This window comes from Rhinoraja longicauda, chromosome 35, assembly GCF_053455715.1.
Source record: "Rhinoraja longicauda isolate Sanriku21f chromosome 35, sRhiLon1.1, whole genome shotgun sequence".
Taxonomy (NCBI): domain Eukaryota; kingdom Metazoa; phylum Chordata; class Chondrichthyes; order Rajiformes; family Arhynchobatidae; genus Rhinoraja; species Rhinoraja longicauda.
In genome coordinates, this window is record NC_135987.1 from 5521293 (window position 1) to 5534938 (window position 13646).

Here is a 13646-nt window from a genome sequence, read left to right on the forward strand (position 1 = left end):
TTGGAATAAATTGATCCTGCAACCTCTGCATTATTCCCAGGAATACCTACCATTGCTGTTCTACCGTCTTCCCTGCTAGGGCCTCCTTCCAGTCAATTTTGGCCAGCTCCTGCCTCATGCCTCTGTAATCCCCTTTGCTATACTGTAATACTGACACTTCTGATTTTCCCTTCTGCCTTTCCATTTGCAGAGTAAAACTTATCATGTTGTGATCACTGCCTCCTAATGGCTCTTTTACCTCTAGTCCCCTTATCAGATCAGGATCATTACACATTTAGTTTAGAGATACAGCACAGAAACAGGCCCTCTGGCCCACCGAGTCAGTACCGACCAGCGATCTCCATCCTACACACCAGGGACAATTTACAACCAAAGCCAATTAACCTACAAACCTGTACATCTTTGAAGTGCGGGAATAAACTAGAGCACCCGGAGAGAACCCACGCAGTCACAGGGAGAGATTACAAACTCCATACAAACAGCACCCCTAGTCAGGGTTGAACTCGGGTCTCTGGTGCTGTAAGGCAGCAACTCTACCGCTGCGCCACCATGCCACTCCCTAGTTGAAGAGCAGTGTTGCCGACTCCCAGAGTGGACCCGGCGGTGATAGCAGAGAGGTCGGTGCGGCGTTCGATGATGGCGCCGACCGACAGACGGGGACGGACCGCGTGGAAGTGAGGACGCCGCTGCCGGGGGAAGTAACAAGGGAAGACCCGGCTTGGGGGGACCGGCGTGGGGGGGGGAGAGGAGAACAAAGGGGGATCTGGCGCGGGTGGGGGGGGGGGGGGGGTGTGGAAGAATATGTAACTTGTAAGCGCCCATTATGGGCGACTATTTGCATACCTTGCATACCAAGCAAAGAATTTCACTGTGACTTATCACATGTGACAATAAAGTATTCCAACCAATCCTCTTCCACAAGCACCGCATGCACAGTAACTACATGACGTCTCTCCTTCTGTCTCCAGGGGTCCTTTCCTTGTGGCTTTGGGCCGCTCCTGGCACCCAGAGGAGTTTAACTGCACTTACTGCAAGGTCTCGCTGGTTGACACTGGATTTGTGGAGGAGCAGAACAATATTTACTGTGAGAAATGCTACGAGCAGTTCTTCGCTCCAAATTGTGCCAAGTGCAATGCAAAGATCATGGGGGTGAGTGAAGGCTTGTGGCCAACAGTGTTGCCAGCACACAGGTAGGTGGGAGGTAGACACAAAATGCTGGAGTAACTCAGCGGGTCAGGCGGCATCTCGGGAGGGAAGGAATGTGTGACGTTTCGGGTTCACCCATTTCTTCTCTCCCGAGACGCTGCCTGACCCGCTGAGTTACTCCAGCATTTTGTGCCTACCTTCGATTTAAACCAGCATCTGCAGTTTATTTCATATACAGGTAGGTGGCAGCATTGATCTAGCAGAGGACCAAGTGAGGAACACGAACAATCTGCTCATCTGCAGGATGCTGTTCTGAAATACACTGTGATTCGCTTGCTGCAGAATCTACTTAGTTTATATCACATGCATTTTTAGAAGCAAAAGATAACAATTTATGTACTCTTCATGCAGGGACTCGAGATAATAATTACAAGAATGATCCCAGAAATGACTGGGTTAACATATGATGAGCTTTTGACGGCACTGGGCCTGTACACGCTGTAGTTTAGAAACTAAGTACTCGCTCTAGTTTGGAAGGATGAGGGGGGACCTCATTGAAACTTACCGAATATCGAAAGTCTTGGATAGAGTGGATGTGGGAAGAATGTTCCACTATTCCGAGCAGCTCCGTCACAGAGGACTCTGTGATCTACGGACTGTTCCCAGGGACAGCAGCATTCAGAGACTGACATCGCGTGCAGCTGGAAGGTCATCAACTCGGTGAAAGGCGCTCGTTGGTCTGCCCGAGCTTTGTTGACCTCCCAGCGGAGCAAGCTGTCCGTGGGGGAATGTTGCCGACTGGCCCGCTGCAGACTGCAGGAGTACGTGCTGAGGGACGCACTGAAGCTCGGTGCAGCCAACGCCAAGGCCCTGTGGGGGAGGACCACAGTCTAGGGTCCTTCCGCTGCTGGACATGGGGGGCAGGGTGTGGTGGAGACGCCCCTCAAAATAAGGGAATGGATTCCACGCCAGTGGGCCACATGAGTGGCAAGGATAGGGGGTAATTTTGTGTAATTGGTGTATCGAATATCTGTATTAAATGTATGAAGAGCCTCCGAGAATGTTGGATGGAGTTTTGGAAGGAACATGTTTTGTATATATTTATTTCATGAATAAAGTATATTTTGATTTAAAAAAAATTAAATTGAGAAAGTCTAGGACTAAAGGGCACAGCCTCAGAACAAAAGAATAAGGGGTCGGCCATTTAGAACGGAGATGAGGAAAAAACTTTTTCAGTCAGAGAGTTGTAAATCTGTGGAATTCTCTGCCTCAGAAGGCAGTGGAGGCCAATTCTCTGAATGCATTCAAGAGAGAGCTAGATAGAGCTCTTAAGGATAGCGGAGTCAGGGGGTATGGGGAGAAGGCAGGAACGGGGTACTGATTGAGAATGATCAGCCATGATCACCTTGAATGGTGGTGCTGGCTCGAAGGGCCGAATGGCCTACTCCTGCACCTATGGTCTATTGTCTATTGTCTATAAAAGGACATACCTGCAGAAAGGAGATGAGGAGGAATTTCTTCAGTCAGAGGGTGGTGAATCTGTGGAATTCATTGTCGCAGAAGGCTGTGGAGGCCAAGTCAATGGATATTTGACTCTGTTGCTCAATGAATGAAGTCCCAAAACCGTTGGCAGATCTCTTGAATGCTCATCAAGTTCTTTATGTGCACTTTGAATATGCTGCTGGAAAATCCTGGAGAAACGTAGCCATCAATTAAATTTGTATAATTCCACTCTTTGAGAGTAGTGGCAGATCCTGACTTGCCAACTACCAGGCAGTCCTCATCTATAAACTGGGGCAGTGAGTACAGCAGGCTCTAAACATCCCAGGAGGCACAGAAGACAACCCACTCCCAGTCCTTTACTCCAGGTACACGTCCGTTAGGGTATTGACCAGAATTGGGAACTCGAACTCATCCCCTCTGCCCGTCTTCACCATGCTTTGCCTTCTGCTAATCCAATGGTCTGACCACACCACAATCCTTCAATCTGGTTTAAATGGTTTTGTAATATTGATCTAAACAACGCAGTGTCCTCTCACTTTCTGCCAACCACGATTAGTTCTTGTTACAGTGTAGGAAAGAAAACTGCAGATGTTAGTTTAAATCGAAGAGAGACACAAAATGCTGGAGTAACTCAGCGGGTCAGGCAGCATCTCTGGAGAGAAGGAATGGGTGACGTTTTGGGTCGAGACCCTTCGGTCTCGACCCGAAACATCACCCATTCCTTCTCTCCAGAGATGCTGCCTGACCCGCTGAGTTACTCCAGCATTTTGTGTCTAGTTCTTGGTACAGAGACGCAAAAAAGCGGGAGTATCTCAGAGGCAGCATCGCTGGAGAAAATGGATGTGTGACATTTTGGGTCGGAACCTTTTTTAAGTCTGAAGAAGGGTCTCGACCTGAAATGTCACCTATTCCTTTTCTCCTGAGATGCTGCCTTGACCCACTGAGTTACTCCAGCGCTTTGTGTCCATCTTCAGTATAAACCAACATCTGCAGTTCCTTCCTACACAAGTTCTTGGTAGAAGTCAGTTTTCACACCAACCTTTGGTTCCATTAATCTCTTGATCTATAACCTTTCATGAAGTGCATCCCTACAAATCTGCCAGGCGTTATAATTACTCGATGGGGGAATACTTGTCCTTGGGTAAAGAGAGAGTTGTGAATCTGTGCAATTCTCTGCCTCAGAAGGCAGTGGAGGCCAATTCTCTGAATGCATTCAAGAGAGAGCTAGATAGAGCTCTTAAGGATAGCGGAGTCAGGGGGTATGGGGAGAAGGCAGGAACGGGGTACTGATTGAGAATGATCAGCCATGATCACATTGAATGGCGGTGCTGGCTCGAAGGGCCGAATGGCCTCCTCCTGCACCTATTGTCTATTGTCAGTGCTGTTTATATGAGCGAAAAGTTGTCGGTACACATACAACAGTCACTCGAGGGTGTTGGCTGTTGTGCATCAATCTAGCTTTTATTTTTCTTAGTGGTGCCACTAGTCTTTAACTTCTTCAAGGTGTTAGTGTGCTGTGGTGGTGCGTACCGTCACAACAAAAGCACTGGGTAAAATATTAACTGGGTAAATATATTTGAGATGTTTACGACGCTGTGCTCACTGGAGGAGCTGCATCCGCAGTTTAATAATGCGTCTGTTCTCCGTTGCAGGAAGTGATGCATGCCTTGCGACAGACCTGGCACACCACCTGCTTTGTCTGCGCTGCCTGTGGGAAATCCTTTGGGAACAGCCTTTTCCACATGGAAGACGGAGAGCCCTACTGTGAAAAAGGTATCCAGCGCTCCAGGCTCCACGGATCACATAACAGTCTAGTTTAGTTTGGAGATACAGCGCGGAAACAGGCCCTTCGGCCCACATGATCACCGCCGACCAGCGATCCCCGCACACTAACATTATCCTATACACATGAGGGACGTTTCTCATTCATACCAAGCCAATTAACCGACAAACATGTACGTCTTTGGAGTGTGGGAGGAGACCGAAGAGCTTGGAGAAAACCAGTCAGCGGAAAGAGTACATGATTACAATCAAGTTGTCCAGGTGAACAGAAATGAGTGTTTTAATATGTATGGAGTTTGTACATCCTCCCCGTGACCGCGGTTGTACAAACTCCGTACATATTAAAACACTCATTTCTGTTCACCTGAACAGCTTGATTGTAATCATGTACTGTCTTTCTGCTGACTGGTTAGCACGCAACAAAAGCTTTTCACTGTACCTCAGTACACGTGGCAATAGACTAAACTCAAACTCACCGCAACTCCCCCTTTTTGTCATCAGTAACTAATGCAGGGGTTTGGTACCAAGCCCCTTGCTGGCAATCCTCCAACGCAGATTCATCTGGAAGGTAGTGGAAATACATCCTCCACAAGCTGAGAGCGACTGAAATAGAGGACACAGAGTGCTGGAGTAACTCAGTGGGTCAGGCAGCATCTCTGGAGAACATGGATAGGTGACATTTCACAGAGTGCTGGAGTAACTCAGCGGGTCAGGCAGCATCTCTCGAGAACCTGGATAGGTGACATTTCACAGAGTGCTGGAGTAACTCAGTGGGTCAGGCAGCATCTCTGGAGAACATGGATAGGTGACATTTCACAGAGTGCTGGAGTAACTCAGTGGGTCAGACAGCATCTCCAGAGAACATGGATAGATGATATTTCGGGTTGGGGCCTTGCTGGAGATGGGATGCAGTTCTGTTTAATGGGTTCTGGAGTAACTCAGCGGTTTAGGCAGCAACAGCAGCAGACAAGGAGACTGCCTGACTCATCGAGTTACTCCAGCACTGTGTGTCTTTTTTTGTAAACCACCGTCTGCAGTTCGTTCAGGCCACTTTGTCGTAGGTTCTGCTTTCCCTGATAACCGCTCTTGGAAAGAGCAAGTTTTCACACAATTTAAAGAAAGGATTGTTGCAAGTTTATTTAAGCACCATTCTTACAGGATAGTTCGGGCACGTGTTTGTTGTCATCATGGTGAAGGACTAATAGCTGAAAACAGAGCCAGCCCTGACTCAACCTCAGTAGCCTAGGGATAGTGAGCAACTGCTGGTGGGTGCAGATTCTTTGGGCATGACTGTTATTAGATGAGACACCAACCAGGGAGTCATGGAGATTGAGTGAGCAATGAAAGAAATGTGCTCATTTACTGATAGTTTCCTGTGAATACTACCACCAGTAGCCAATAATATGTTTCCAAAGAACACGTTTTAGTTTTGCTGCAGACTACAGAGGGAACTAGAATTCCAACCAGAGCTCCATTTATCAAGTTGTTCCCTCACCCTTGTGAAACCTGGAATGGAAAGTGGCGGTTATGTGTGGTTATGTAGGAAGGAACTGCAGATGTTAGTTTAAACCGAAGATGGACACAAAAAGCTGGAGTAACTCAGGGGGTCAGGCAGCATCTCTGGAGGGAAGGAATAGGTGATATTTCGGGTCGAGACCCTTGTCCTGAGATGCTGCCTGACCCACTGAGCTATTCCAGTACTCTGGGCCTTCTATTGTAAACCAGTATCTACAGCTCCTTTGTTCCGAGCTAACAAAGGCCACTGTTTTATCTTGTGGTTACGGGTGACCCTGGAACAGGTGCAAGAGCATGTAGTGGAGTTTGTGACATTCAACACTGTACAGTGTGGAATCTCTTCCATTGCAGAGTAATTGAGGCGTGCTTATTTTTCTTTAGTTTCCAGTGTCCTTTATATTTATCGTCCTTGCGCTTCATGTCCTTTTATCCTTGCTGATAAACCCAGAAGTGAAATACTTTCATCCTTTTTCTAGATTATATTGCCCTCTTCAGCACTAAGTGCCATGGATGTGACTTCCCTGTGGAGGCTGGAGACAAGTTCATTGAAGCGTTGGGATATACCTGGCATGATACCTGCTTCGTCTGTGCTGTAAGTATAGTCACATCCCCTCGGAGGCAAAGACAGTAAACAGTACGGTGCTGTGGCACAGCTAGTAGATCCACTGCCTCACAGCACCAGGGACCCTCATGACCTCTTCTGGTATGTGTGCGTGTGTGTATATGTGTGTGTCTATATGCATGTGTGCTTGTGTGTATACGTGCATGTGTGTGTATGCGTGTGTGTATGAGTGCGTGTGTATATGTGTGCGTGTGTATGCGTGTGTGTATATGAGTGCGTGTGTATATGTGTGCGTGTGTGTATGAGTGCGTGTGTATGTGTGCGTGTGTGTGTGTATGTGTGTGTATATGAGTGCGTGTGTATATGTGTGCGTGTATGCGTGCATGTGTATATGTGCGCGTGTGTGTGTATGCGTGTGTGGGTGTGCATGCATGTGTGTGGGTGTATTAGTGTGTGTATTTCTCCCTCTGACCACGTGGGTTTCCCCCAAGTGCTCCCTTTTCCTCTCATGTCCCAAAGACTTGCAGGTTGGAAAGTTAGTAAGCCTTTAGTGTAGCTGATTTGTAGAATAGCAGTGACTAGTGGGGTGCCGCAAGGCTCGGTGCTGGGACCCCAGTTATTTACATTATATATTAACGATTTAGACGAGGGAATTAAATGTAACATCTCCAAGTTTGCGGATGACACAAAGCTGGGTGGCAGTGTGAGCTGCGAGGAGGATGCTATGAGGCTGCAGGGTGACTTGGATAGGTTGGGTGAGTGGGCAGATGCATGGCAGATGCAGTATAACGTAGATAAATGTGAGGTTATCCACTTTGGTGGCAAGAATAGGAAGGCAGATTATTATCTGAATGGTGTCAGATTAGGAAAAGGGGAGGTGCAACGAGACCTGGGTGTGCTTGTACATCAGTCACTGAAAATAAGCATGCAGGTACAGCAGGCAGTGAAGAAAGCTAATGACATGGTGGCCTTCATTGCGAGAGGATTTGAATTTAGGCGCAAGGAGGTCCTACTGCAGTTGTACAGGGCCTTGGTGGGACTGCACCTGGAGTATTTTGTGCAATTTTGGTCTCCTAATTTGAGGAAGGATATTATTGCTATTGAGGGAGTGCAGCGTAGGTTCACCAAGTTAATTCCCGGGATAGTGGGACTGACAAATTATGAAAGAATGGGTCGACTGGGCTTGTATTCACTGGAATTTAGAAGGATGAGAGGAGATCTTATGGAAACATATAACATTCTTAAATATTAGATGCAGGAAAAATGTTCCTGATGTTGGGGGAGTCCAGAACCAGGGGTCACAGTTTAAGAATAAGGGGTAGGTCATTTAGGACTGAGATGAGGAAAAACTTTTTCACCCAGAGAGTTGTGAATCTGTGAAATTCTCTGCCACAGAAGGCAGTGGAGGCCAATTGACTGGATGTTTTCAAGAGAGAGTTAGATTTAGCTCTTTGGGCTAAAGGAATCAAGGGATATGGGGAAAAAGCAGGAAAGGGGTACTGATTTTAGATGATCAGCCATGATCATATTGAATGGCGATGCTGGCTCGAAGGGCCGAATGGTCTTCTCCTGCACCTATTTTTCTATGTTCTCTGTTTCTAATTTGGGAGAAGTTTATGAGAATGCGAGGTGAATAAAAAACAAATGTAGTACTAATGTAGAAATAATGTTGAGATGAATGGCGGGCAGGCAGAAGATATTATTTGATGAACTTTTGTAATTTTGACACGTGGCGACTCTTGTGTACTGTCCAGATGAGGTCCGCTGTGTGATTTTACTGAGTTGAATGCAAAACAAAGTATTCCACTGTGCTTAGGTACATGTGACAATAAAGTTTCATTGAATTGAATCGTTGAATTAGTGTGAATGGGTTAGCACGGACACAATGGGCCAAAGTGCCCGTTTCAATGCTCTATCTCTCTGCGACTGTATCTGTGAAAAAAAGTTTTTATAACACCTTGTTTACATGCTACAGCATTTTCTGTTTTTAATTTAAGGTTCTCAGCATGGGTTTTTATTTATAAACAGAATGCTACTTATTTTCTTATCTTCCCAAAATGCAAAATCGACCTATTTCCAGCCCACAGCAGATAAGGAAGTGAAAGGAGTCTGTTTAAACAGTGTTGGCTGGAAATTCATCCCGCCCGGTCTGTAGCATAATTCATACATTTGGTAATGCTATGAACTGCACTCCATTCCCGAAATGCAGTTCTGTTGAGCCATAATTTCAGCAGAAATCATTTACTGCTGCCATTGAATATTTTTGTGATAGACATATGTACATGCCTGTGGGTGAATGTTGCAGACTGGCCCGCTGCAGACTGCAGGAGTACGTGCTGAGGGACACACTGAAGCTCAGTGCAGCCAATGCCAAGGCTCTGTGGGGGAGGACCACCGTTTAGGGTCCTTCCGCTGCTGGACATTGAGGGGCAGAGTCCCAGTGGGAACACCCCTCAAACAAGGGGAGGGATGTCATCCCAGGGGCCACGTGAGTGGCAAGAGTGTTTAGTGTTATTTTAAAATAGGTCCAAACACTACTGAGCATGACACTAAGGAAGGTGTCGATAGTGAAAATGGTTGTTGCACAGTTTTTGCGATGTATATATTAAAAATTCTGAATTAAGTTTATTTTTTGGGGGGGAAAAACCGGGCATTTGCACATAACCTCGTGAGAGGAAGAGGACAATGGAGTTGCAAGTTAGTGCGATGTGTAGTTTTTGTGATGATTAGCCCATTGCTTTCGTGTGGATTAGCACTTTTGGATATGTTCGAAAGGTTTTGACACAGAATGCGAGGTGGTGAATTCCACCTGGGTGTGAGTGTGGCAGGGCGGGAGCGTGGAAGAGCTTCTCCAGGGAAAGGACAACCAAAATAATGAGAGTCTTTGCTCACTTTGTGCATGGTCTTGGGCAAAGATACTAGAGGAACAAGATAGACCACTCCACCCTGAAACCCGTAGTACATCATGACGCCATTTTAGTAGGCAGAAACTTGCAGAAACATTTTTTTTTTTAAATAACAAAAATCTGTGAATTGAAAGATGAGATATATTCTGCATTTTAATGGTATAGAAACATAGAAAATAGGTGCAGGCGTAGGCCATTCGGCCCTTCGAGCCTGCACCGCCATTCAATATGATCATGGCTGATCATCCAACTCAGTATCCTGTACCTGCCTTCTCTCCATACCCCCTGATCCCTTTAGCCACAAGGGCCACATCTAACTCCCTCTTAAATATAGCCAATGAACTGGCCTCAACTACCTTCTGTGGCAGAGAATTCCACAGATTCACCACTCTCTGTGTGAAAAAAAACTTTCTCATCTCGGTCCTAAAAGACTTCCCCCTTATCCTTAAGACTTCCCCCTTATCCTTAAATATGTATCATCACACATATGGTTCCCACAAACCACTGATTACACTGCGAGAGGCATAGTGAACGGCGGGTTTTGCCTACTAAAATGGCTCCTTTGTGTACTACACTTCAGTATAGGCGATTTCAACGCAGTGGTCCATCTTGTTCCTCTAGTATCTTTGGTCTTGGGTCTGGAGCTGGGAGCCCCGCCCTTCCTCGTGGACAGGCAGTGATGACAGTAGTAGGAAGGGGCTTTGGTTGTACATGTACCTCAGAAGTGCAAAAAGAAGTATTTGTAACTCCAGTTTGCGCAGTTTCCTCAGCTCGCGCTTTCATTTCGCTCCTCACATCGGGAAAAAGGTACAAGAGTTGGAAAATCACGACCTCCAGGTTCAGGAACAACTTCTTCCCAACAACCATCGAGCTCTTGAGCACTACAAACACAAACTAAACTATGAACTACCAACTGTCTTAGGATGCACAAAGGATTAGAGTATTTTTGCACAAACAGTGGGGTTTCACGTTGATAGATTTTTGTTTATTATGTTATCTATGAGTACGCTGAGGAGTCAAGAACCAGAGGACATAGGTTGAAGGTGAGAGGCGAAACATTTAATAGGAACCTGAGGGGCAACTTATTTTACACACAGGGTGTTGGGCATATGGAACAAGCTGCCAGAGGAGGGAGTTGAAGCAGGTACTATAGCAACATGTAAAAGGCATTTGGACTGGTACATGGATAGGAAAGGTTTGTAGGGATACGGGCCAAATGGCAGACAGGTGGGAGTAGTGTAGGCGAGGTATCTTGGTCGGCATGGGCAAGTTGGGTCGAAGGGCTGCTTTCTGTGCCTGACCTATAGCAGTTTGGCCTACTTTGAAGAAGTTCTCCACTCTCCGACGAGAGCCCTGCAACATTCTTTCTCATTGCTCCGTGATTGCTCTCTCATTGCTCCCTCCGTGATTAGCCTCATCCCCTTTGATCTCTGTTTTCACACCTTACCCTTCCATATCTCTCATTTCCCCCTCCCCTGAAGAAGGGTCTCTACCGAAAACGTCACCCATTCCTTCTATCCACAGATGCCGCCTGTCCTGCTGAGCTACTCCAGCATTTTGTGTCTATCTTTAATGTTGAGACTTGCCTTTTTTTCCCCTCAGGTGTGCCATGTGAACCTTGAGGGCCAGCCATTTTATTCCAAAAAGGACAAGCCACTCTGCAAGAAGCACGCCCATGCCATTAACGTTTAAACATCGGGGACCATCAAAGGAAAGATCCTGGTGGAGAGAGCACAGCTCATCCAAAGCCAACAGAACCAACAACTGCCTTTTAAGTCTTTTTATTCTTTTTTGTTTGTTGTTGTTTTAACGATGTTTCACATAATTTACCTAAGATTGTGAGTGATTGAAAGAAATTAGTTGCTGGGTGGGATGCACAATAAAACAGTATCATCTCACAATGCTTTGTCAGGCATACTCACTACTAACAAAACACATTGCACATAACTGGAAAGTTTACAGAGTTAAGCTTGATGAATGCTATTCCTCTGATGCTGATTTGATGGCTATTTTTACTCAGAAACAATCAGGTTTCCAATTGAATGACATATAGTCTACACCTGCATTATACAGCCATCTTTCAGACTGCATCTGCACTAACTGTGTTCAATGGCCTAGAAGTGCTCTGCCTGGCTGCTGGATTTAATTTGATACTCTTGGTTTTCAGAGTCTTGTTTGAGTTTGTACATGGGTTCATTGAAGAGCCACAGCTAAGCACTAACAATATTTCAGATGCATTTTCTCATTTAGATTCTTTTAGCTAACTGTCTAAGGAGTAAAAGCCTTCGTGTGGTGTGTATAATATTGGCTGTACTCCCAAAGCTGTCCAAAATGTAATGCCTCCATAGTGTGGGAAGAAGAGGTAGGGTTTACCTGTTTGCAGGATGGAGCTGACTGCACAAGATTCCTTCAGTGTTGCAATCTCTGATTTCATATGTATGTTTAAATAGTTACCCGAAACCTCAACACAAGTCTAGGCAAGGAGCCCCTACATCACAAAGCAGCCAGCACTACTGACTGGTATGTTGTGCTCGTTTTATTTTGAACATTGAAAGTTGCTGAAAATGAATGCAACCAATTTTAAGTGCAAATCACACTGAGCCCCCAAGTTCTCCCCATCTTTTGTGTGACTACGTAAAAGTTGTGCTGGCTCTACCTATAGACCCAGAGTGAACTACCCACGACTGCAGGGCCCTGCTCATCGCAATATTGTGTAGGGCTTCAACAGGAGACAATTAAACAGACGGTTTTGAATGCGAGGACACAATTAATACCTATGATTTAACAATGTGGTTATTTTTAATTTATGAAGAACTTTTCTGCTGCTGTTCTATATCTCAAGCAAATGGTTCTTTTTTAAATTTACTTTAAGTAGTTTTAAATTGGGTTACTCACAGCTAATGAACAAAATATTCTAAAATGTTTTGTGTTAGGTTCAGGTTTATTATTGTCATGACTTCTGAGGTACAGTGAAAAGCATTGTTTTTGCATGTTATCCAAACAGATCAGATATACCATTCATTTAGATGCAATCAGTTCAAACTCGTTCAATAGAGCAATGGGAAAGATACAGTGTGCAGAATATAGCTCGGCACTGCAGAGAATCAGTTCCACAAAGTCCTATGTCCTCACTGGGGAAGAGGTGAATCAAATAGTACCCTAGCTTATGGAAAGGCCGTTCAGAAGCCTGATAATAGAGGAGCAAAAGCTGTTCCAGAGTCTGGTGACGCGTGCTTTCAAGTGTCTGTACCTTTTGCCAGATGGGAGGGAGAAGAAGGACTAACTGGAGTGGGACGTCTTTGATTATGTTGGCCGCTTTTTCGAGGCAGCTCGCATTAATCAAACGGTACCAAGTTATTATACTTATGTAAAAGGGACATATTGTAAATGAACTCTTTCTAAAATTCCGTTTTAAACTCCTACTAGATTGTTTTGCTCAGTGATAGATTTTGTATATGGTGATATAGAAACAAGCTTGAATAGAGATGTGATCTGAGTGTATTTTCTGCCTGGATTATCCAGTACAATAGAGTAAAGGGGAAGATACAGAGTGCAGAATATGGTGCTCATCTGTTCCATAGACAAAGTCTAATGCCTTCAATGGGATAGAGATGAATGGACAGCACCCTAGCTTATGGAACGGCCATTATCCCAGACTCTGCATCACCAGGAAGTTACTTTGCCAACAGTTAAATTTGCCCACATTTCTCATTTTGAGCTGGGCAGACTGGAGAGAATTACCGTAAATTAATTCTCTCAATTTGTGGTTCTCATACCGTTTTGAGTGGGCCAGTTTATAACTGGATTGGCCCTGGCTTTATGGAGATGGGGGTCAGATACAGTTAAATTGAAATGGAAAGTCATGACTTAGCCCACCCCCTGCATGTTACTTGAAAACATACTGGGCTTTGAGAAACTGTTGTACTTAGATACTTCGAGTTTCTTTCCTGAGTAACAGTGATCAAGCAGTGAGATTTAATCGGCAAGACCAAGTGAAGACTAGGCGACCATTTTGCCTGTTTGCATTTGGTCCGCCAAGGCCTGCTTAATCTCCCCTTCTAACTCCCCTTCTCATTCCCATACCGACATTTCTGTCCTTGTCCTTCTTCATTGCTCGAGTGAGGCCAGATGCAAACGTGAGGTACAGCACCTCATATTTCACTTACAACGGCATGAATGTTGAATTCTTCAGTTTCAAGTAATACCCCTCTCTTTCCTGTACCCCTTCCACC

The 13646-nt window shown here is 45.4% G+C and overlaps 1 protein-coding gene across 1 annotated transcript in view; it reads left to right on the forward strand.

The window, feature by feature from the left end:
- LOC144610100 (LIM domain-binding protein 3-like) overlaps nt 1-11405 on the forward strand; it is a 28624-nt gene extending 17219 nt beyond the window's left edge. Inside the window, exons 5-8 of the mRNA XM_078428650.1 lie at nt 969-1149; nt 4302-4422; nt 6423-6538; nt 11017-11405. Coding sequence (XP_078284776.1) covers nt 969-1149; nt 4302-4422; nt 6423-6538; nt 11017-11106 — 508 coding nt within the window. The 3' untranslated portion in view covers nt 11107-11405. The remainder of the gene's footprint in view (nt 1-968; nt 1150-4301; nt 4423-6422; nt 6539-11016) is intronic.
- The last annotated feature ends 2241 nt before the right edge of the window (nt 11406-13646 follow it).